The 24,128-nt window shown below is 41.7% G+C and overlaps 2 protein-coding genes across 2 annotated transcripts; one reads left to right on the top strand and one right to left on the bottom strand.

Annotated features, from left to right (window-relative positions):
• Positions 1 to 2,935: 2,935 nt before the first annotated feature.
• On the bottom strand, positions 2,936 to 16,024 carry LOC131191651 (zinc finger protein 391-like). The gene is made up of 4 exons (XM_058170014.1): positions 15,774 to 16,024; positions 9,750 to 10,775; positions 7,110 to 7,233; positions 2,936 to 6,166 (listed from the first exon to the last, which is right to left on the bottom strand). Exons 2-4 carry the CDS (start codon positions 10,434 to 10,436, stop codon positions 5,163 to 5,165), a joined length of 1,815 nt encoding a protein of 604 aa, XP_058025997.1. The 5' UTR covers positions 10,437 to 10,775; positions 15,774 to 16,024; the 3' UTR covers positions 2,936 to 5,162.
• A 4,127-nt stretch (positions 16,025 to 20,151) lies between these two features.
• On the top strand, positions 20,152 to 23,784 carry RPS26 (ribosomal protein S26). Its single transcript, XM_058170015.1, has 4 exons — positions 20,152 to 20,176; positions 21,597 to 21,774; positions 22,527 to 22,657; positions 23,689 to 23,784. Exons 1-4 carry the CDS (start codon positions 20,174 to 20,176, stop codon positions 23,722 to 23,724), a joined length of 348 nt encoding a protein of 115 aa, XP_058025998.1. The 5' UTR covers positions 20,152 to 20,173; the 3' UTR covers positions 23,725 to 23,784.
• Positions 23,785 to 24,128: the final 344 nt, after the last annotated feature.

Below are 24,128 nucleotides of genomic sequence, written 5' to 3'. Positions count from 1 at the left end.
GAGCTGCTGCTTATAGTGGCACCTAATGCCTATGAGAGGGCCTGGATAAATATTAGTTTCAGCAGCTGTTAATGGACATCTTTGAACAAATCCTGGCTATTTCTCTGGCAAAAGAAATGTGCCCTTCAGCTTTGGCTGTTTCTATAGCCCAATTTATAGAGCTTATTTTATTTTAAAAATCTGTTAGTTTCCCTATAACTAAGGGCAACATTCAACAAAACAAAGTTTGATTCAATTTCAATCCCAAATACATTCGTAAACATGAGGGTTTGTAAAATCAAATTAATCAAATACCTTTTTAAAATTTGGCAATAACTCTCCTGTAAATTTATAAATAAGTGGTCAACACCTGCTCATCAGCATGAGGGCAGGTCTTAAAGACTTTAAGTCTGACACATGCTAAAGGTAAAGGTTCCCCTCGCACATATATGCTAGTCGTTCTCGACTCTAGGGGGCGGTGCTCATCTCCATTTCAAAGCCGAAGAGTCAGCGCTGTCCGAAAACGTCTCCATGGTCATGTGGCCAGCATAACTAAATGCCAAAGGCGCACAGAATGCTTTTGAATGGCTAGGTTGGCAGAAGCTGGGGCAAGTAACGGGAGTTCTTCCCGTTACGCGGCACTAGGGATTCAAACCGCTGAACTGCCGACCTTTTGATCAACAAGCTCAGCATCTTAGCCACTGAGCCCCAGTGTCCCTTTTGACACATGCTAGACAAGCTAAAAAAAATTACATCTACAAAAACTTGGGAAATTTGTTTTTTTTAATGTAAGAACTATCCTTACCTCTTCACGAACAAAAAGAACAAAGTATTTAAGACTGCAATACTACTAAGGGAATTTATAATATTCCCAGCAAAATGGTAGTCATTTTTTTCCAAGAACAACACTTGTCTCTCCTATTGAATACTGCCCTCCTTCTTAACTGACCAAAGGCCTCATAATATTTCTGCTTTCTTATATCATTTTCACTTTTGTACACAGTATATGTGTTCTGTTTTCAATGCTGTGGGCTAAGTAAAAGCTGACAGTATTTGCTTAACCTATTTCCACAGTTGTGCCTGTTTATCCAGGTTCTAATGAAATCAATAGCTTTTAAACTCTCGTTCTTCCTTTCCAGCAAAGCAAATGCCGGTCCAATGTTAATTACGGATTTCCCTCCCTCCCCAATAGATTCGTTTACTCTGAGATTTCCAAAACTTTGGGGCTAACCTCTCTTCTGTAATTTTTCTTCAGACTACAAGAGACAGAACCTAAAAATCAGTATTTTTATGTTCGTCTCATCTAAATAATTGATACTTTGCAGAATTTTATTGTTGCCCATCCTTCTTATGGTTAACTGATGTTCTGTTCATGTACATTTTTCCATGTTCATGATACCACAAAAAGTCTGCTAATCTAACATTCTGGGCTGGATAGACATTAGGACCTGAATAAAATATGAAAAGATATAATATTGTACTTTATACCACTTGTTCTCAACCATGTGTTTCTTAGTCTATCCATCACCCAGTGAAACAACTGGGACCTATTATGATGGGGGGAAAAGCTCTCATTTCCCCCCCAGAAGAATCCTTGTAAGTGCATGTAATATTTTTTATTCTTAATGAAAATTAAAAAAAAAACCTAATTAAAATGTCAGGAACTTATCTTGTCTCCATCTTAAAATATTTGTGAGTCCCCTTCTTGATATGTTGACCCTTGGGAATTGTACAACTTTGTCCTGTTAGCTAAGCATTGATTCAGAATGAAGTTACTTCAGCAGATGACCACAACTGAGCCCAAAATTTATGTTGTTAAATGAGACATTTGTTAAGTGAGTTTTGTCCCATTTTATGGCTTTTCTTGCTAATCTGGCTTCCCCATTGACTTTGCTTGTCAGAAAGACGCAAAAAGGGGCACCAGGACCTTGGGACTCAGCAACAATCATAAATATGAACCTGTTGCCAAGCACCTGAATTTTGATCACATGATCATAGGGATGCTGCACAGGTCGTAACTATGAAAAACAGTCATAAGTCACATAATTTTCAGTGCCGTCATAACTTTGAATGGTCACTAAATGAACTGTTGTAAATCGAGGACTACATGTATATGTACGTCTCCCTGTGCCCATACAAGAATTGGAAATACAACCTTTTAAACTGAAAGGTAAGATGCTAAGTTGTGCTCTGCATGCCAACTTTGTAAGTACCCTGATTGTACCCTAGCTTTTATGGCACGCTAATCATGAGTCCTGTCCAGAGAATATGAACGATATTATCCTTCCTTCCAGTTACTGATTTGCCTTTGTATGCCAACATCACACAGGAGGCTGAGTCAGTCATATGGTCACCCATTTTTAATTTCTTCTAGCTGCCACAAAGAGACTAGGATGTGTTTGTCACTTCCAACAATCCAGTTTCCTGTCTCCCCATAAGATAAAATGGAAATTGGGCCTTTGTCGTTTCAGTCTGGTGAGTGGGAAAAATGAAGAAACACTGGTAAGTAGTTTGCATGATCCTGGTCTGTTTGGGGCTAAAATTAATTACTCCTCTGAATTAAGGTCATTTCTTTTTAGGATAGAATGTTTACAGATCATGCTTACCCCACCCTAATCCCGTTAGTTAGCAGAATAGATTTATGCACAACCACATAACATTTATCAGTCAGCTAGTTGTTAGGAGAAACTAATCCATGTATTACAGTGCATGAGCACAGATGGTAGAGGCAAAGAACAGCCACCTCTGTTGGTTTTCCTGTTGTTACAAAGTTAGCTGGGCAGCTATCATTTTTTTGCTGTTTTTTAAAACTGCGTATTTATCTTAGGTATCTAAAATTAGTTGCTAGGTTGAGGTGACCGAAGCAAAATAAGGAAGAAATATTTACAACTGCCTTGTTGCTCACCGTTCCAAACTCAATGTTTAAGAAAAAGAGGACTAATAATATATAGGATCACAGTTTTGTTTATTAAAATCATGTCAGACTGTCAGTATTTTTTGCCTTTAGGTACGTGATTTGTGCATTGGAAGTCTGCTGAAAGGGATACCTTGCCATTCATGTTAGTTCATTATTGAAGGAGAGAAAAAGTTATTAAATAAAAAGTTATTAAAGTTATTAACCAAATGCTTAATGACTGAGCATCTGGCTCTGGATAAGCATCCCTTGCTTCTGGAATTCTACCAGTGTATTTATAAATTTTATCTTCACAATTATGAAAATTAATAATCTCTTTAACGCAATGTTAAATATAACCTCTTCAACATGCTAAGTTCTTGACCACTTCAGAATCTTATACATAGTCCTACCTAAAGTTGTAAGTAGAACTTTTTGGAATTTGTATCAAAGATTTGAATTCGTTCTAAAATATGTCCTACACTTTTAGAACAGGTATCACTTTATTATCATCAATAGAGCACTCTCAGGAGCTATTATTTCCTCCCTTAGGATGGTACCAATCCTAAATTTACCAATTTTCTATTCAATTTATTTCTATTTATTTAAAGAGTGATGCTGGCCAGAAAACAGCAGTGGGACATCAGCCACCGAGATACATTGAATTGCTATCTATTTTGCCTCCTACATTTCCAGAACCTTTCATAGATACAATTGACCAAGTTAAGTTTGTCTGTCTACATCTGAAGCCAGATCTCAATAAAATAAAAGTAGCAGCAGCCAATTAAAGATGAGCTCATTTGCTACAAGTCCCCACAATGCACAAACCACATTTACATATTTCTCATTTTGCTCACATCTCCTTCTGCAATCTAGAGCTTCATCTATGACTTTTCCTTCATTAAATATTATAACTGGGAGAGGTATGTTTGTTGCCTGGAGCATATCAGTCAGACTACATGCAAGTGTGGAACAAACAATGAAGTTGTCTGCTTGCCATAATTTATAAAAATGAATCTCAGAATAAAACTTTAGGTAGTGTCACTCGGAAGCCATGCTAGAGTTAATGGTGCAGTCCAGGTGTGTCCAACCTTGGCAACTTTAAGCCTTGGAGGACTTCAACTCCCAGAATTCCCCAGCCAGCTTTGCTTTGCTGACTGGGGAATTCTGGGAGTTGAAGTCCGCCAGGCTTAAAGTTGTCAAGTTTGGAGACCCCTGGTGCAATTCACAACTAACATGATTACAAAACCTCCTTTCAAGAATTTCTAGTCACAAGCTGGGAAAGTTGCCTTTTCTTAGAGATATGTGGCCATTTAGGCTAGATGGTGCCAAAGGCCCAACCTGATAAAAATGTATCCTTATCACATCCTCATTCTTCAAATTCTACTGGAGATGAGCTAGGACAGAAATGAGAGGATGACATCCAGTATCCCAGAAGGATTGACAGCTGCTTGGGTTTTAATATAAAGAAGTAGAAGCTGACAGAGCTATCATCGTTGCCAATCTAGAAAGATTACCAGCTCATACCATTATCCCAGCAGTGCTCCTGTATATTGCCTAAAGCCTGCTGACCTTATGATGATCTGTCTGCTTCTCCAGTTTCTGCCTGATATTTCCTAGGCAGAGAAAAACTGCATTTAAATCACCATATAGAGTAAAAGCAATCATTGTCCTAACCGGGCCTTGAACATATCAGGTGTGTTCAGGTTCTGTCTAATTTGAGTTGTTCGGAAGCTATTCTTTCCTAAAAGAGAGCTACTCATCTTTTACCTGGCTAGCAAAGGACAGTTAATTACTTGGAAAAGGTTTACTCCAACTGCTGCACACAGAGTCATCTGCATTATTTCAGCTGCTTCAAAAAATTACTGTTTGCAGATAAAGGAAAACCAGCCATATAATAGAGGAAAAGGCAAGATTACTCTTCTTGCTTTTTCTTTCCTGAAGTTACAATTCCATCTATAAATGCCCCTTCTCTTTTTGGAGTGTTATTTATAAAAAAAACACAAACAGAGAGCATGATGAGCTTCATTGTGTTGTGGTCATCAACCTTCATGTCCACTTTCTAATCAGTTTTAAAGGAATAGAAAAAGGAGTCGATGATTTATCCTATAGAACAGGGGTCTCCAACCTTGGCAACTTTAAGACTTGTGGACTTCAACACCCAGAGTTCCTCAGCCAGCAAAGCAATTCTGGGAGTTGAAGTCCACAAGTCTGAAAGTTGCCAAGGTTGGAGACCCCTGCTATAGAATGACTGATCCCTCTGTAAGCAGCAGTATAAGAATGACAAGCATCAGGGACTGGGAGAGAGAATCAAGCTAGGTTCCTCCTCCTGATCTTCCAGTTCTTTCACCAGTTTGATCTCATGAGTTTTGAATGGACTTTTAGCTTGAGACTCAGTGGACTGGAGGGCCTCACTTCCTTTTGGATTTTCTTTTGAATGGCACCTCTGATGTTTCACCAGCACGCCCCTCTGCCTGAATCTTCTCCCACACTCAAGGCAACGGTATGGTTTTTCTCCCGTATGGATGCGCTGGTGTGTAATGAGATCAGAAAGCCTGGTGAATCTTCTGTCACACTCATCACAGGCGTAAGGTTTCTCTCCTGTATGGATTTTTTGGTGCCGGGTAAGATCCGAAGGGTAGGCAAATTTCCTGCTGCACACCTTACAGGAAAACGGCTTCTCCCCCGAGTGCGTTCGCTGGTGAGAGACCAGGTTGGAGTGTTGGATGAACCTTTTCCCACACACCCCGCAGGCGTGAGGTTTTTCTCCCGTGTGGATCCTTCTGTGTGTCGTGAGGGAAGAGGAGGACACAAACCGTTTCCCGCAGTCGGTGCAGGCATAGGGCTTCTGGCCCATGTGGTTCCGCTCGTGGATCTTCAGAGCAGACTGGTGGCTGAAGCATTTCTGGCAATAAGAACAGTGGTATGGCTGCTCTCCCGAGTGACTCCTTTGATGGCTGACAAGATATGCCCGTTGGCTGAAGGTATCGCCGCATTCGGAACAGATGTGAGGCTTCTCTCCTGAGTGGATTTTCTGATGTCTTGTGAGGTGGGAAAGCTGGCTAAAGCTTTTCCCGCACTCGACACAAAGGTAGGGTCTTTCGCCTGTGTGAACATTAAGATGTTTTGCCAGATCGGAGGGGCGAGTGAAGCTTTTGCCACATTCGATACAAACATGGCTTTTCTCTCTCCTCTGGGTTCCCCCTGAGACTGGATGGGCTGTCACGTCCCCCTCTTCCTTGGACTCCAGATGCTGCTGCTCCAGCTCCTCCGTTCCGCTGGCTAGATTGACACCTGTAAGGGGACAAATATGATCACAATGCAGCTCCACAGATCATGGCTAAGAAGGAGGTCGGCACCTCATAGGTGCTTTGCTAAATATTCTTGTTCTCCAGTTCAAGGTGTTGGTTAAAGCAGTGGTGGGAGTCAAAAATTTTTTACTACCGGTTCTGTGGGCATGGCTTGAGCGTGACAGGGGAAGGATACTGTAAAATCTCCATTCCCTCCCCACTCCAGGGGAAGGATAGTACAAAATCCCCATTCCCTCCCGATCAGCTGGGACTTCGGAAGCAGAGAATAGATGGGGGGTAGGGCCAGCCAGAGATAGTATTTACCAGTTCTCCGAACTACTCAAAATTTCCACTACCGATTCTCCAGAACTGGTGAGAACCTACTGAAACCCACCTCTGGGTTAAAGTCCTGCATGGCATTGGGCCAGATTATCTACAGAACCATCTTCATCCCACCAGATCAGCCAGGGAAGGTACATTGCAGTCCCCATTTGTTAAAGAATTCTACTAGCGGGATCCAGGAAAAGAGCCTTTTCTGCCATTGCCCCCACTCTTCCCCCAGAGGCGAGGCAGCCCCCATTCTCCTAAGCTTCCATAAAGATATGAAAACGTGGCTTTGCAGCCTTGCTTGTGGGGCACAGAGGGGCATGCAGTTGTGGGGCTAGTTAGCACCCTGAAAGCCCTCGCTCTGCCTTTTAATTAATGTTTAACATTCCTTGCTCGATTCCGAAAGATTCAAGATCCAGTAGTGGGCCACGGCCAGGGGTTGGGGACCCCTGGACTAAAAGACTTTCAAAGTCCCTTCCAGCTCTTATTCTGTTAATACAATTCCCACCCCATCCTTCCTATACCATATTGTCCTAAAAATGCCATCTACTCCATAAAGACATCAATTCATAGCTATTCAAAAGCGGCAAATTGCAACCTGAGGCTAAAGATGTCCTTACCCATTGAGAGGTTAACAATATCCACTCTCCTTCTCCGGGTGCCCGATTGCTGCTGCCTGACCTCCACTGACGCTTTCCGTACTTTTGAAAAATCCACAGCCACATCTTGAGATGATCGAGTCCCCTGAAACAACAATGAAGGTCAAGTTCATAGAACTATGATGGCTGAAGGTGTACTGGACTGTAGACAGTGTATATTGATTCAGGGGGTTATGCAGCTGATCTCAGCTATTAAGATTTAAACTTATGGCTTAGGACTCGGGTACTTACGGGACCGCCTGCTGTTACCTTATGCCTCCCACCGACCCGTACGCTCACACAGAGAGGATCTTCTCAGGGTGCTGTCCGCCAAGCAATGTCGGCTGGCGGCCCCCAGGGGCAGGGCCTTCTCTGTTGGAGCTCCTACGCTCTGGAACCAACTTCCCCCTGGTCTACGCCAAGTGTCTGATCTTCGGACCTTTCGCCGTGAGCTAAAAACATACTTATTTATTCAAGCGGGACTGGCTTAATAGTTTTATTAAATTTTAATTGGGGTTTATCGTTTTAGGGTTTTTAAACTTTTAAATCTTTAAATTTTTAAATTTTTAATGTTGGCCTTTTGTAATATGCTCTGTTTTAAATTTTTGTTTTTAATTGTATATATATTGAGTTTTTGTCTTTTTGGCTGTACACCACCCTGAGTCCTTCAGGAGAAGGGCGGTATAAAAATCTAAATAAATAAAATAAATAAATAAATAAATAAACGAATGCTATGCGAGCTTCTAAAAAACAATCCCTACCAATCAAAGTGGAATACAACTGCATTTTATATGTATTATGGACTATTTTAACCAGGACCAGAGGACACTCAGAGATTATAGCATTTTCCCAGCACCCAAGTTTTACTGATAGAGAGGGAGAATGGCTGGCTGGAGTCACACAATCTCTGTGTGCCATAATGTGATCTGTTTGGTTTGGGTTACTGTATTGTGTACATTAAATCATCTATTCTATGTTGCAAATCATGTCTTAGGAATCAGAATAGTTGTGTGATCCACAACTTTCAATGTCACTAAACTATTGTGCACAACTATTTTTCCCTCTCCTTGGTAGGTTTTCCTGAAGATGGAAATAGAAACAGCAAACATAAAAGAGTGATAAACAGCTAACGATAAAAAATGAAACCTTATAAACACAACTGGGTGAAAGAACAATAAAAACTGCTTTTATACATTTCAACAACATTTTAGTGGAAAATAGTGAAACTTTATATTTCATCCCCTTTTGTCATTTAAGCATCTCCAGACTTCGAGTAAAGTATCTTTCATTATGACCTAACAATAATATTATTATGCTCCATTTATTTGGTAGAAATGTTCTCTCTCCATGTTGAAGAATGGAATTTCCACTTCTGCAACCTCTTATATATTTTTAGAATGACATATTATGCATAATGTTACAACTGCAGAGAGCATTTAGAAGCAGAACTGGGGGACTTTCTCAGTAGTTTGGGGCGGGAAATGAATAAGCCTTCCAGATTTGTTAAATTTCAGTTTTCCTTCCAGCCTGGTAGAATACTTGCCCCTAATGGGGCAAAATGGAAACTGAACTCCATCAAAGATGGAGGGCCAACATGGCTCACTCTTCTTTAGCCCTATGAGCCTGTTGATTCCCAATAGTGATGAATTTCTAGGAGCACTGGGCTGTCTGCCCCATCAGGCCATGCCCTAATGAGGAGCATTTTGAGGCCATCAGAGAAAACAGAGCAAAATCCTTTCTTTATTGCTACTTCTGTGCCATCAAGAAGCTAGTACAGGTAGTCCCCGAGTTACAACCACAATTGAGCCCCCAATTTATGTTAAGTGAAACATTTGTTAAATGGGTTTTGCCCCATTTTACGCCTTTCTTGCCACAGTTGTTAAGTGAATCATTGCCTTGGCTAAGGTAGTAACATGCTTGTTAAGTGAATCTGGATTCCCCCAATGACTTTGCTTGTTGGAAGGTCGCAAAAGCTGATCACGACCCCCCCAGGACGCTTCAACCATCATAAATATGAACCAGTTGCTAAGCATCTGAGTTTTGACCGTGCGACCATGGGGATGCTACAACAGTCGTATTAAGAATGGTCATATCATTTTTTTTCAGTGCCGTTGTAACTTTGAATAGTCACTAAATGAACTGTTGTAAGTCAAGGACTACCTATATTGTACAAATTATATTTCCCATTTTGCTTTTTCTCCGTGTTCCAGCTTCCGCAGCCTGTTTTGGAAACCTGAGGCTTCAGAAGATGAAAACCAGTCAAATAGGAAAGAAGGGGGTCTTTTCCATTAATTGGGGATCACTTCCTTTCTCTTTATTCCCAGCAGATGACGAAAGAGATGAACAGGTTTGCTTGCTGCTAGTTTATGCAGCCAATAGTAGTCGTTACTGCACGTTTTTTTAAAAAAAAGATGAACGGGCCGAGTAGAGGTCAGCCATCCTTCAGTGTTGGTCCCTTGATCTGGGACTGACAGAAGCCATAGCTCCACCCTAAGAGAAGTGGCGTAAATTTCCTAGCCTCACATGGACATGTTTTAAATGTAGCATCTGATGTCATAGGAAGAGGGAGAAGGGGGCCAGGTCTGAGGGTCCACCTTGCCTACTGGAACAAACAGGCCTCACCTGCTCCTCTTGTTGCTTGTCTTCTTGCTGCCGCAAAACGAAGCCTTCGGCCAGGGCCACTGCTTGGGCACAGGTCTCTGGGCTACGTTCCCTGACCTGATTTTGGATATCCTGAGGCAAGACGGTCAAGAACTGCTCTAAAATCAGCAGCTCGACAATCTGCTCTTTGGTGCGGCACTCTGGCTCCAGCCAGCAATGGCAGAGCTCCCGCAGGCGGCCACAGACTTCCCGAGGCCCCTCGGCTTCCTGGTAACAGAACTGCCTGAAGCGCTGGCGGTGTAGCTCCGTGGTGGGGGAGTTTTCGTGCAGGAAGATGGTCTTGACTTTCCCACAGGCTTTTTTGCCTCTAGCGCTCTTGCCGCTCAATACTTGCTGGCCTTCTGCCCAGAAAGCCGGCTTCAGTCTGGTCACCCCGTCATCTCTAGGCCACTGACAGACTCCAAACACTCTCTCAAAAGCGATCAAGTCATCCCAAGAAGTCAGATCTGGGAGGCCTGGGCTGCCCCATACCGTGGCTGGAGAGGGCAGGGTCTTCAGGTATTCCCACCACTGGGTCGGCATGCTCTCCGGCTGTAACATTGCCCCATGGGGTAGTTCCCATCTGATCCTAGGCTGAATGGCAACATGGTCCCTTCCTGCTCGTTCCGATGTCTCTGCTGGTCCAGGCCCTGCTGGCACCTTCTCCATTTTCTGCACCAGGCACACCTTCTTATCAAATGTTGCCTGAACTTCTATCTCGGACACTTAGTCAGCCACACCTATGTACCCAAATCAGGTATTTTATCTTGCTGGGGATATTTCCAAATTCAGGCTTATCCCTTCTCCCATCCCCTACCCCCCCATTATTGTCTTGCTATTTTAGGAGCCTCCCCTATTTTCATGCCTTTGCCCTCCTGTGCTAATGAATCCACTCAATGGCCACTATAAAAAACAACTCCGCACAACAGTGATCACAACTTGATGCCAGGACCCAAGGCCTATCGATGACCAGCTCAGAGTTCTTGTCCAATTATCTGGAGCTTCTTCCTGGAAAGAAACAAGACATAAAACATCTTTTATAAATTTGTCTTCTCTTTTCTCCCAAAGAGTTTGGGACTGTGTACACAAACCTTTGTGTTTCTTCTTTTTAAAAAATTGGGAAAGGTGAGGCTGAGGATGGTTGATCATTTATTTCAGGACCTTCTCTTGAACAGACTGACATACCGTATGCCAGATATGGCACACATACCTATATATACATTTACAGCCCCAGAACTAAATTTAAAATGCATGGCATATAATCATATATTATATAATATATATTACATATAATATATAATTATGCACATACAAGGATTGCAGAATCCCATGATCACCATTTTCTGACCTTTGCTGATTTCAAGCACAGTCAATGGGGAAACCAGCAGGAAGTCACATGTTGTGATCAAGTGATATGACTCAACAACTGTTATTCATTCACTTCATGGCCATAACCAGAACTGCCAGCATAAATCACTGCAGTCACATGATTTTTATGGTTTATGACCGTGTTGGTGGTTAGAGATACAATTCCCAAACCCAGTTATGTTCTTTAATTGGGGAATACCTCCCGACGTACTGCATGTACAGATAGTCCTCAACTTACAATCATAACAGGGGCTGCGATAGCTCAGGCTGTAAGAAGCCTGTTATTAGAACACAGCAGCCTGCAATTACTGCAGGTTCAAGCCTGCAATTACTGCAGGTTCAAGGTTGACTCAGCCTTCCATCCTTTATAAGGTAGGTAAAATGAGGACCCAGATTGTTGGGGGGGCAATAAGTTGACTTTGTAAAAATATACAAATAGAATGAGATTATTGCCTTATACATTGTAAGCCGCCCTGAGTCTTCGGAGAAGGGCGGGATATAAATGTAAACAAAAACAAAAAAAACTGAGCCCAAAATTTATATTGCTAAGCGAGACAGTTGTTAAGTGAATTTTGGCCCATTTTACAACCAGGAGATTGGTCTTGTCTTAGGCAAAAGCCAGTTGAGTGACCTTGGACCAGCCACTCCCTTTCAGCCCTAGGAAGCAGGCACTTCTGAAATCTGGCTAATACGATAGCAGGGACTAGCCCAGGCGGTCACCAGGAGTCACACAGTCTCTCCTGGAACATGTCAGTTTTGGACTGAGAAGAAGGAACACCTCAACGTCATTGATTTTATGCATCAACGTAACAGTCCTACCTTTCTCCTGTACAAGCTGATTTACAGCTCTCCATCTATGTACCATGGACTATGTATCTTTCCTTCAGTTTTCAGAAAAGCACATGATATTTTCAAGGGAAATTTTCATCAAATGTTCTGGTCAGGCCCTGTGCTTTGATAACCAAAGTGAATGACTATGAGTGGTTTCTATCATTTCTGATAAGGCTTTGATCCCTGGTTAGTTATCTAAGAGCTTGGGACCAGCTCTGTTAACAGAATAACAGAAGACTTGGAGGTCTTCTAGTCTAACCCCCTTTCTCAAGCAGGAGACCCTATAACATTTGAGACAAAGGGCTGTCCAAGCTCTTCTTAAAAATCTCCAGTGATGGAGCACCCACAACTGCTGGAGGCAACTCGTTCTCACTGTCAGTAAATTTCTCTTTAGTCCTAAGTTGGATCTCTCTTTGATAAGTTTCCATCCATTGCTTCTTGTTCCGCATTCAGGCTCTGTCTACCATGTCACGGCCCACAAAGTTTTCCTGCCTGTCATTTTCAGTAAAAAGAGAAAGATAAAACTCTGTCCATTCTTTTTCTAAACCCTTTGAAAATCCACTACCCAAGGCTGACAGCACAGGTAAAATAGAGGAACTTTCCTCACTGGCTCCCTCTGACCTGGTGCCTCCCAAAAGTGTTGACACATCAGCTCCAGTACCTTCTAGCCATGGCCATGCTGGTTATGGCTTATGGACCCTGAAGCATCAATGGTTCTGCAGGGTGTCAGTTGGGATGAAAACACCCCAGAAGCAACAGCCTCTCAAGATTTAGAGAGAGGGAGGCCCTCTGAACTCTGTTTTACACATTTTGTCTTTGAAAAATAGCTCTCCTTCAGTGGGTGCTCACTTTTTAGGGAGCCTTTATTGCGCTAAGTATCGCCAAGAGACAAGCCCCATGTTAGGCTATTTGTACTTTATTATTCTTATTATTCTTTGACAGCAACACAGGAGAAGTAATGGACCCACCAAATGCACAGATATACACTCTCCCCTTCCACTTATGTCAACGGGCACATGTTTTTGGGGGGAAGGGAAAAAAATGTCAATTATTCTCAATCGATACTTTATCACTTGGAGAATTTATCAGTTGGAGCCATCAGATGTGTGATGACGGGTGTTGCCTAAATATTTCCCTGGCGTTTGTGGTTCCCTTATTTATTAGGCAAGCTGTAATAGACTAAAAAAACCCCACAGAGGTATATGACACCAAGGGCAGGCTAAGTTAAAAAACTTAAAAACTTTCTGGAGAGTTAGGAGGCTACCCCACATCTTGCATCATTACCTCTCTGACAGCCCTCAATCTCCACAGGCATTAGGAAACTGGAAAAGCCGGTTGAAGAGATGGGGGGGGACTGGACTTTTATCAGACAGACCCTGTGATTCTCCATTTTCTCCCTCCCTCCCTCCCTCTCCCCAATTATAAAGTCTGATTGACTCTTCCTTCTCTGAGAGGCTAGAGAACTTTCCTCACTGGCTCCCTCTGACCTGGTGCCTCCCAAAAGTGTTGACACATCAGCTCCAGTACCTTCTAGCCATGGCCATGCTGGTTATGGCTTATGGACCCTGAAGCATCAATGGTTCTGCAGGGTGTCAGTTGGGATGAAAACACCCCAGAAGCAACAGCCTCTCAAGATTTAGAGAGAGGGAGGCCCTCTGAACTCTGTTTTACACATTTTGTCTTTGAAAAATAGCTCTCCTTCAGTGGGCGCTCACTTTTTAGGGAGCCTTTATTGCGCTAAGTATCGCCAAGAGACAAGCCCCATGTTAGGCTATTTGTACTTTATTATTCTTATTATTCTTTGACAGCAACACAGGAGAAGTAATGGACCCACCAAATGCACAGATATACACTCTCCCCTTCCACTTATGTCAACGGGCACATGTTTTTGGGGGGAAGGGAAAAAAATGTCAATTATTCTCAATCGATACTTTATCACTTGGAGAATTTATCAGTTGGAGCCATCAGATGTGTGATGACGGGTGTTGCCTAAATATTTCCCTGGCGTTTGTGGTTCCCTTATTTATTAGGCAAGCTGTAATAGACTAAAAAAAAACCACAGAGGTATATGACACCAAGGGCAGGCTAAGTTAAAAACTTAAAAACTTTCTGCAGAGTTAGGAGGCTACCCCACATCTTGCATCATTACCTCTCTGACAGCCCTCAATCTCCACAGGCATTAGGAAACTGGAAAAGCCGGTTGAAGAGATGGGGGGGGACTGGACTTTTATCAGACAGACCCTGTGATTCTCCATTTTCTCCCTCCCTCCCTCCCTCTCCCCAATTATAAAGTCTGATTGACTCTTCCTTCTCTGAGAGGCTAGAGAACTTTTGGGTGAGAAAAAATAGCCTGATGGGACACTCCCCCTCTCAAATCCTGTGTCCTTATTCAGGCTTGGTTCCCCCTTCCTTTCTTCACCATAAAACACAAAGCAAAAATCTGGCATTTTGTTGTCAGGAAGGAAGAAAAGAAGGAAGAAGTGAAGCCCATGCTCCTTCATTCCTCCTATTTATCTCTTTTCTTCCTTATCTATCCCCTTCCTTCCTTCCTTCATCTTCTTCCTCCTTTCTTCCTTCATTTCTCTCCTTCTCTCCACATTTCTCTCCTTCCTGCCTTCCTTCCACCTTTATCTCCTTCCTTCCTCATTTATCTCATTCCTTTTTTTCCACATTTCTCCTTCCTTCCTCATTTATCTCCTTCCTTTCTTTCCACATTTCTATCCTTCCTGCCTTCCTTCCACCTTTATCTCCTTCCTTTCTCATTTATCTCATTCCTTTTTTTCCACATTTCTATCCTTCCTTCCTTCCTTCCTTCCACCTTTATCTCCTTCCTTCCTCATTTATCTCCTTCCTTTCTTTCCACATTTCTCTCCTTCCTGCCTTCCTTCCACCTTTATCTCCTTCCTTCCTCATTTTTCTCATTCCTTTCTTTCCACATTCTCTCCTTCCTTCCTTCCTTCCACCTTTATCTCCTTCCTTCCTCATTTATCTCCTTCCTTTCTTTCCACATTTCTCTCCTTCCTGCCTTCCTTCCACCTTTATCTCCTTCCTTCCTCATTTATCTCATTCCTTTCTTTCCACATTTCTCTCCTTCCTTCCTTCCTTCCACCTTTATCTCCTTCCTTCCTCATTTATCTCCTTCCTTTCTTTCCACATTTCTCTCCTTCCTGCATTCCTTCCACCTTTATCTCCTTCCTTCCTCATTTATCTCATTCCTTTCTTTCCACATTTCCTTCCTTCATCTATCTCCTTTCTGCCTTCCACATTTATGTCTTTCCTTTCTTCCTCTCCTGTCTTTCTCATTTATCTCCTTCCTTCCTTCCTTCCTTCCTTCCTTCCTTCCTTCCTTCCTTCCTTCCTTCATTTATCTCCTTTCTGCCTTCCACATTTATCTCCTTCCTTCCTTCCTTCCTTCCTTCCTTCCTTCCTTCCTTCTTTCCTATCTATCTAGATACCCTAGGGCAGACGTATTTGGCTGTAGCCCGGTGGGGCGGAGGGCCAGTGACGAACTAGCCATGCTGGACAAAGGAAGCGAAGGGGTTCCGTCGAAGGGCCGCAAAAGCGCCACCCTGCCCGCCGCTCTCAGGACTTCGCGGCCCCATCGCCTAACTTCACAGAGAGGCGGGGGGCGTCCCCCCAAAAAACTCTACAGAAGTCAGCGAGAAAGCCCCTCTTCTCTCCTCTCCCGTCCCTCCTCTCCCCACCCAGATTTTGTTCTTGGACTCCGCCTGATTCGCCCCCCCTCCCCCGTTTCACGCCCTTGCAGATGCCTCGGCTTCCCTTTGCCCGGCTGCCCCTTCAACTCACCGCTCTCCACAACTCCTGCCTCCACGCGGACCCCCGAGATCTCGAGCCCCGCAGACAACCCCACCACCCCTTCATAAAATTCAGATGCCAGGGCTTTTAATCCAGGGCGGAGCAGGATGGAGTCTTGGCTACCGCATCCCCCCTCTCGGCTTCCTGGGCCTCTCCAGGGTTTAGCTCTCGCTCAATAGGACTAAGCCGGCTTAAATCCAAAGGCTCCTGTTTAACTGGTTTGAGGATCGGGCTGCCAGTCATTGTAACTCTTGACGCGCCTCAGCGCTGTGGGGGGTGGGGATGGAAAGGGTGGAAATAGTTGAGGGTGACTTTGACGCTTGGCAGCGCCAAGTATTCCTGGCGGGACTTAAATGCGAGCTCTTTGATTTCCATTCCACTATTTGTTTGCCCCGAACTAGAGCCACCTGAACCAAAATAGCTAATGGGATGGCAAATAAATATTAGCCTCGAAGTGGGATGTTTGGGATGGAGCTGCACAGGCATCTTGCCTGCTTTCTTAAAGTTAGATTCAGAACATGCATAATGGCTCAGATTCCACCCATAGCTCAATATACTAACTATACTGTACGAACTTTTGAGGTCGATGGGATAATGTTAGGTTCCACATGCCAGTATTAGGCAAAAGACTCCAGTCAGACGATATGGGTTCACTTATTGGCTTGGTTCACATAACCAAGCTAATGTTAATTCATTGTAGAGGTGGATTAGTATTTTTTGTAGCTGTGTTAACCCTGTTAACCATTAAAATCCATTCTTTCCTGATGGCTTTTACATCTCTAGCCAGCAGGTTGCTAGACGGGGGAAATTTATTTTTGCCAGTGATCTAGTCTGAAGCCAGCTTTTGAAATTAAGACTATACGTACAGCCTTAAAATAGTAGGTTACATTCAGTAAGTTATAAGCTAAGCTTCTGTCACCTTGATCCTGTTTGATGTGCCTAGCAGTAATCAAGTTCAGAAGCAGACAGCAGTCCTTTCTCCCCTTTGTAGCTTCCCTACCATTTTCCCTATTGATCACTATTTGCACAAGTGTGTATGGGAAGCAGCATTCTGGCTTGTGCTTAAAAACAGGTTGCCTTTTTAATTCCAAAGACTGCATTCTAACCAAGTGATTGGGAGGGGGGGGTATTCTGTTGTGGCTGGGTTATATTCCATTGGACATTTAACATTACACATCCATCATGTATAATTTTTGATTACTTACTCAATGATATGGACCTGAATAAAGATGTTAACTGAGCCCAAGTACACAGTTTGTACCAATGTTTTTCTAGTTGTAGGAGGTTGGAAGTGCAGGGTTCATTTCAGTGAGTCGCCAACTGCTGTAGTAATCATCAATTGATTGATGATTATTCCTGATGATGATTCAACATGTTGAATCTGCCCTTACTTTGAATACTCAATTTGAGATTGCAACCAAACGAATATAAATATTCATCAAAATAAAGATCCAACACTAAGTATTCCCTGATGCATCCATGAAAATCCACAAAGATAAATCTGTATCCTTTTGTGCATAAAGCTCATCCTGGCTTTCCCAAGCTTATTTTCATACTGCCAAATGATCAGGCTGAATGTCTGATTATTGTACTGCAGGTAGAAAATGTATTGAATTTGTATCTGCATTTTGGTTTATGAACTCTCCTTACCTGATGATAGAGGGCCACCTTAAGGACCAGGTTTTCATTACTTCAGTTTTCCATTTTTGTGATGTTAATATTTTGAGACTCTATTACCGTACAGAGTACGTCATTTTTAAAATTTCAGCCAAGATTTTAATTCTCAAAATACAGGAAAAGTATATATGAAAGTATATATGAAATTATATACTAGCAACATAAAATATCTGACTATAGGCTAATATACATAAAAATTAAATTTCTAAGTATCCTGTCCATGCTACAATCTGTTCCCAGACATCAAAGTAAAAATATGGTACTATATGGTATTATAATAATTTTATTGTCTCTTGTTCCTTTTTTTGCTCATCAATGACTTCTGTATCAATTATGTCAGAACTATATACTTCAACTGTTTCACCCTTTCCCTCCCAATAGGTTAGGATTATTGATCAATGGTTAACAATTACCTCTGCCTATTTATGTACTAATCACAACAAGAATATCATACCAATAATTGTGTCTAGTGTGCAAAAACTTCAAACCTGAAACTTTAACACTAGTGGCAGGTAAAAAGGACAAAGAGCCATTTTATTGCAACATTATTCACCTAGTCCAGGTGGGTCAACCCTGTGAACAACAGTTACCCCAAACATTGCCCAGGTTTGAGACTACTCTAATTCCCTTGGGGTTAGTAGGCTGTGTCATTTTAGTTTCTACATGTCATCCCCTCATCCAGTTAACTATGCTTAACCAAGACAGCCATCGAGTTTTACCAATGCTAGTAGTACAATGGCTGGTTATTCTACCTCAACTGCATAGAAACTCATATGTCCACTAGAGTACTTATGTCTGAATTGATTATGTCACTGTACAATCTCAAGTTGTAGTTGACTCTTAACAATCACATGTAAAGATTTTCTCCATGGTCATTCGGCTTTAACCTGGTCTTTCAGTTCTTCCAACAGTGCCTCACTCACCATTGTAACTGAATCCATCCACCTTGCTGCTGATTGTCCATCTCTTTCTCTTACCTTTCCTAACATTAGAGCCATCTCTAGAGAGTTAAGTCTTGGTATAATGTGTCAGAAGTAGGATAATTTGAGCCTGGTAATTTGTGCCTCAAGTGAGTACTCTAGGTTGATTTGTTCAATGATCTATTTGTTGTTTGTTTGCTGTCCACAATATTCTCAGGAGTCTTGTCCAAAACCAAAGTTCAAAAGCACCAATACTATTCCTGTTCTGCTTTTTTCAAACTCCTTATGTTTGAATACTGTCCACTATTTTGCAACACATTATAAAACAACTAAGACACACTTGTAGTTATTCCCATGCTGCCCAAAAGACAGACTTCAGATTGTAGGAGAATGTCACCTATATTATTAGAAACACCTTTTAACCAACAGGCCTCTGGAAATGGGTGAGTCTCTACCCTGCTTCATTTGTAAATATACAAAAAGTCCATATATTTTTGATTTGCAATCATATTAACATAGGGATCCAGAGGATAATCTGAATTTGTCAAAAAGTACACATTCCAAATCATCCACAAACCTGTCTCTAGTCTTAGTAATATAATCAGAATAGAGTTGGAAGGGACCTTGGAGTTTTCTAGTCCAACCCCCTGCTCAAGGAGGAAATCTATGTCATTTCAGACAAGGGGCTGTCCAGTCACTTCTTAAAAACCTGCAGTAATGAAGCACCTACGATTTCTGAAGGCAATCTGTTTCACTAGTTAATTGTTCTCATTTAGGAAGTTTCTCCTTAATTCCAGGTTGCTTCTCTCCTTGGTTAGTTTCCATCCATTGTTTCTTGTCTTGCCTTCTAGTGCTTTGGAAAATAAGTTGACCCCTTCTTTGGGGCAGCTCCTCAAATACTGGAATACTGCCATCATGTAACGTCTAATCCTTCTTTTCTCTAGACCGGCCAAACCCAATTCCTGCAACCATTCTTCATGTTTTTGTTTCCAGGTAAAACGAAGTAAATAAAGCTGTTCTAGTAAACAAAACTGCTTGAGTAGATGCCTAGCATGAGCCAATTTTTATTGGAATTCTGACTATGTGCTTTCTCCTATGGGATATACTGGAGATTCACCTAAAACTCCAAAGGTATAAAAATTTAACAGTTAAAAATGTTACTAATGCAAGTGAAACTACATGTTGGCTTTGTTGCAACACACACTGTAAAAAACGACAAATAATTAAAATGTAACTTTAAAAAAAAATCGAACAACGGGAGCAGAAATTTACTGGGGCTCTCTTGCAAATTCTTCAAGGCTTTTGTTCCTCTCCCATCATGCCAGTAAACGCTCCGCAAAAGAACAAAAATGTAACTCTTCGCACAGGAGCTATGGGGTGACACTAGAAGGGGGAAAAAACTACAAGTCCCATTATGCAGTTCTTTAAGCAGACGCAATGAATTCAAGTTACGCACCCGTGATGTATTCTGGGATATTCAGGGGAGTTGCACGTTTTCACGATATACAATATCCTTCCGCTGAAAACTAGAAAACATATAGTCCCATTCATAAATATATGAAAATATATAGCCTCAGAGTTACACCAAGAAATCAGAACGAATCTTTTTTTTTATTTTTGCCGTTAGAACACCTTTACCATGTCGTATTATTCTCACTCCTTAAACCTTCTGAGAGAATCAAAGAGTTTTGACGGTAGGAGGAAGTCGAGTGAAGTGCTTCCGCTTCGCGGAGGAAGGCAATATAAAAATCCCAAGGAAAGAGCCGGACCTTCTTTCGCCTCTTCACCGTCAAAATGGTGGGTACCGCGCGCTTGAGGGAGCGGGCCGCAAAGGGGATGCGCGCGTGACAAAAAAAACCAGCCCTGGAGAACCAGAGGGCGGAATTTGGGACATCAGTGAAATTACCTGAGGGAGGGGAGGTGGCTGTTCCGTTAAATCTTGGCCCACGGTATAAGCGTCCCATTTAAGCAAGCTTGGCGGAAAGCTAGACTTGCGGTCAGAGTCGCCCTTCTCTGGTGTTTTGGGGTTCCTGGCACAATCATCCTCCCCCCCCCCCGTCGCCCGTCACCTTAGTGGTAAAGCCCTTGAGGAGTTCTCGAGCCACGGCTAACGTTCTTAGCTCGCGGTTATACGGGGGTGGGTGTGAAGGAGAGGGCGACCTCAGGATCCGTTGGCCTCCGCGTGCTGGGCTGCGATGCTGTTGCCAGTTGGGAATGATAAATGGGGTTCGCACTCGGAAACATCTGGAGGTCCCCCCGTTTAAGGGAGACCATTCCAGTAGGGCGGGCCGGACTTAAATGGCGCCTGAGACCAAGCTGGGTTAGGATTTGGGTAGCACATGTATTTCCTTCCATTCTGGCTTCTCCTGAGGCGGTGGAAAATTCCAGTGAAGGAATATTTAGCGAAAGTACTTTATAGAAACAGGATTTAGTGTGACGTTGACAGTCTGATAGTTCAACTGAATAACCCAAGCGTCTTTTAAGTGGGTTTCCCCCCCCCCCTGGAGTGGCCCAGCCGTTTTCTGAAAGGCGCCAAAAGCACCTTACTCCAATTAAAAAAAAGTTTGATTACTTGGTTATTACTAGGATTTTATTTTAAAAAGTCATGTGTGAGAAGCAAACGTTGAGACTGTTTTTCTGGAGAGGACATTAAGAAATAAATCTAAGGTGTGGAGAGATAAGGTGTCCATCTTTTCCAGTTTGTGGGTTTAAATACTGGCCTCTTGTATTATGTGATTTATTGTATTTATAATAATAGATCCCAAGAAGCGAGTATTTAAACATACTTATTGGAAAAGATGGACATCTTTGCTTATCCCGCATACACATATATGTGCATTTGCTGCTGTTTACATTTGACTTTTTTAACTGGGAAAAAGGTAGTAATAGTTCTGTTTGTGTACACACATACAGAAAGAATATTGGTTAAGATATAAATTTATAAAACTCTACAATCAATCTTTGGAAGCTTGGAAAGTATCAAAGCTGTATGCAAAATGTACCTTTGAGTTAGAGGTGTTGAGAGTTAGTGACAGGAGATAGCAGTGCTTTCTGGTTATCCAAGCAAGTACTGTCTGTAACAATATAATTTGCTCTTAGAGGAAGATATTTTCTATAGCTTGGTACCGTAACATGTTCTCACATCTATTGCTTTGCGTTGCAGAGTCTGTTCTTTATTGATCAACATTCTGTTATATATTTTTGTTCCTTTAAATAGACAAGGAAGAGAAGAAACAATGGCCGTGCCAAGAAGGGTCGAGGACATGTCCAGCCTATACGCTGTACCAACTGTGCCCGTTGTGTCCCCAAGGATAAAGCTATTAAGAAGTTTGTCATCCGAAATATTGTAGAAGCAGCTGCAGTCCGAGATATCTCTGAAGCGAGTGTCTTTGATTGTAAGCCCTTTCTCTTGCTTTGCCCCTGGTTTTAATTGCCAATGTAAAATTGAAATTAGAAAATTTAAGGATTAGGAGAAGACATTACAATGAACAGTCATATTTTCCTTTGTATTTGAGATAGTAATTTGATGATTGCTGTTATGGCGCTCATTGTACATACTCTTATTATTCTCCTGTGTCTGACAGGAAGATTTTAATACTGTTTAATAATTGTTCATCCAAATTTTCCATATTTGTAGCATTGTAATTTTGACTGATTCAAGATCTGTTAAAAGAAAAGATAGGCAGGAAAGAACCAAAAGTAGATTCTGGATGAGAGTTTTCTTAAATTTCAACTGGAGTTTGATGGGAAAGTTTTCTTTCACCATCAAAAATAATCACTCCATTGATTTTAGTGCAATAACTGAAGTACTGTAATAGAATTTTTGGGTTGTTGTTGGTTTTTTTTACCAAGATCTATCTATCTATCTTTACCAAGACCTTGCTTTTAAATGAATAATTGTTGAGAGGAAATTAAGTTGTGTTGCTAAAAATATCTTGTTTATAATTGTTCATTATGTCTTATTTGGTAAAATAATATTAAAGCTTGGTTTTTTTCTTGTTTTTAGATTCCATAATTTATTCTTTTATGGTAATGAAAGGAATCCTGGGCAGATTATAACAGACTTTCAGGGGGAATCAGAAATCTGGCTGTTGTGTCTAATTGGATCTTTGTAGTCTTTTCTAGTTACCTTTTGTTTTTCCCTCAGCCTACGTGCTACCAAAACTCTATGTGAAGCTTCACTATTGTGTTAGCTGTGCTATCCACAGCAAGGTGGTGAGGAACCGATCCCGTGAGGCCCGGAAGGACCGCACTCCTCCTCCCCGGTTCAGGCCAGCAGTAAGTATATGATCAACTGCAGATTACTGCATTATTATTAACCCCCCCAAAAATTAACTTAGTTGGTGGACTACAAATACGCTGTTTTTGTATGATTATATAAGCAGTCCTTACAACCACAGTTGGAATCAGAATTTTGGTCACTAAGCAGTGTGTTTGCTAAATGACTCAATATGTGACCGAGCCTGATTTTATGACACTTTTTACCATTGTTGTTGAGTGTGTCTGTCTTCCCCAATTGATGTTGCTTGTCGGAAACTGGGTAGGAAGGTCACAAATTGTAATCACATGGCTGCACGATACTGCAGCTGGTCATAAATGCAAGCAGATTGTCAAGTTCCTAAATTGCAATCATACAGGTTGTGTATGCAAGGGTAGGATGGAAATAATTTTTTCCGAGGCTGTGTAGCTTTGAACAGTTGTTACAACCGTAAATTGAGGGTTGCCTGTATAAGCCAGGGCTGTATAGGGAATACTTTAACAGTTGGTTACAGGGACTATTTTAGAAAGAGATTTCAGGAGGTTCGGGGATGGAATGGTGCTGTGAGCATCTTCAGATAGGGGCATGCAGCCACTGGGCTGCACTTTTTGTATTCCTCACACAAGCAGATATGCTAAGGATTTGCCTTTCTGCATTCACATGATATGCTACACATCATTAGGATTGTATGATTCCATGTTGGAATGAAGTATTCCTGATAGTTATAGTTTATTGTGCTTTCTGTTATTGGCATGGAAAAAAGCCTAGATGAAATGTGTTTCTAAAAGCTAATAATTATCTGCAGCTTTTTAATTTAATAGAAAATGAAAGATTATAAATAAAAGGATTGAATATTTTCAATGAACTGTTGAGACAGTTAGCATTTTGTTGAACTGGCAGAGGCCACAGGTATTCTTTGTTATATAAGGCAGCTATATTTTAAATCTCTGTTGAGATAGAAATGAGAATGTTCTTAGTTTGTTATATTTATCATTAGTAATAACATTAGATGAATGTCTTCTAAAACACTTCTTTTTTTTTTCTCCTCCAGGGTGCTGCACCGAGACCACCCCCTAAGCCTATGTAAGGAGATATTTTAAAAGATGTCAATTGCAAATACTGAGTCAATAAATACATTTACAAGTGATGGTTGTTTGTGTTAACCCTAGAGTGTTTTTACAAAGATGAGTCTTAAAAATGGTAGGGGTACAAGATTAATAAATATATTTTAAGTATGCTCCAAATAACTTTCAAAAATAACTTGAGTGATGCAAGTAGCCTTGAAAATACAATTAGTTTGTTCAGCACTTAGAAACAATCTAGTGTTTCATGAAGCAGCTTTGAGAGAACTCTCTCAAACTTTCATCAAAACTTGATAGCAACTCTTTTTCTTTATGGGAATTCTCATATCTGAGAGAGTGGGCTTGCCATGCCCATCCTCTTGCATATTATCAAATCAAAAAGACTCAGTGGTTTGCAAGTATTTTGTCC

This window comes from Ahaetulla prasina, chromosome 2, assembly GCF_028640845.1.
Source record: "Ahaetulla prasina isolate Xishuangbanna chromosome 2, ASM2864084v1, whole genome shotgun sequence".
Classification (NCBI taxonomy): Eukaryota; Metazoa; Chordata; class Lepidosauria; order Squamata; family Colubridae; genus Ahaetulla; species Ahaetulla prasina.
This window is presented reverse-complemented; position numbering and strand designations above follow the sequence as displayed.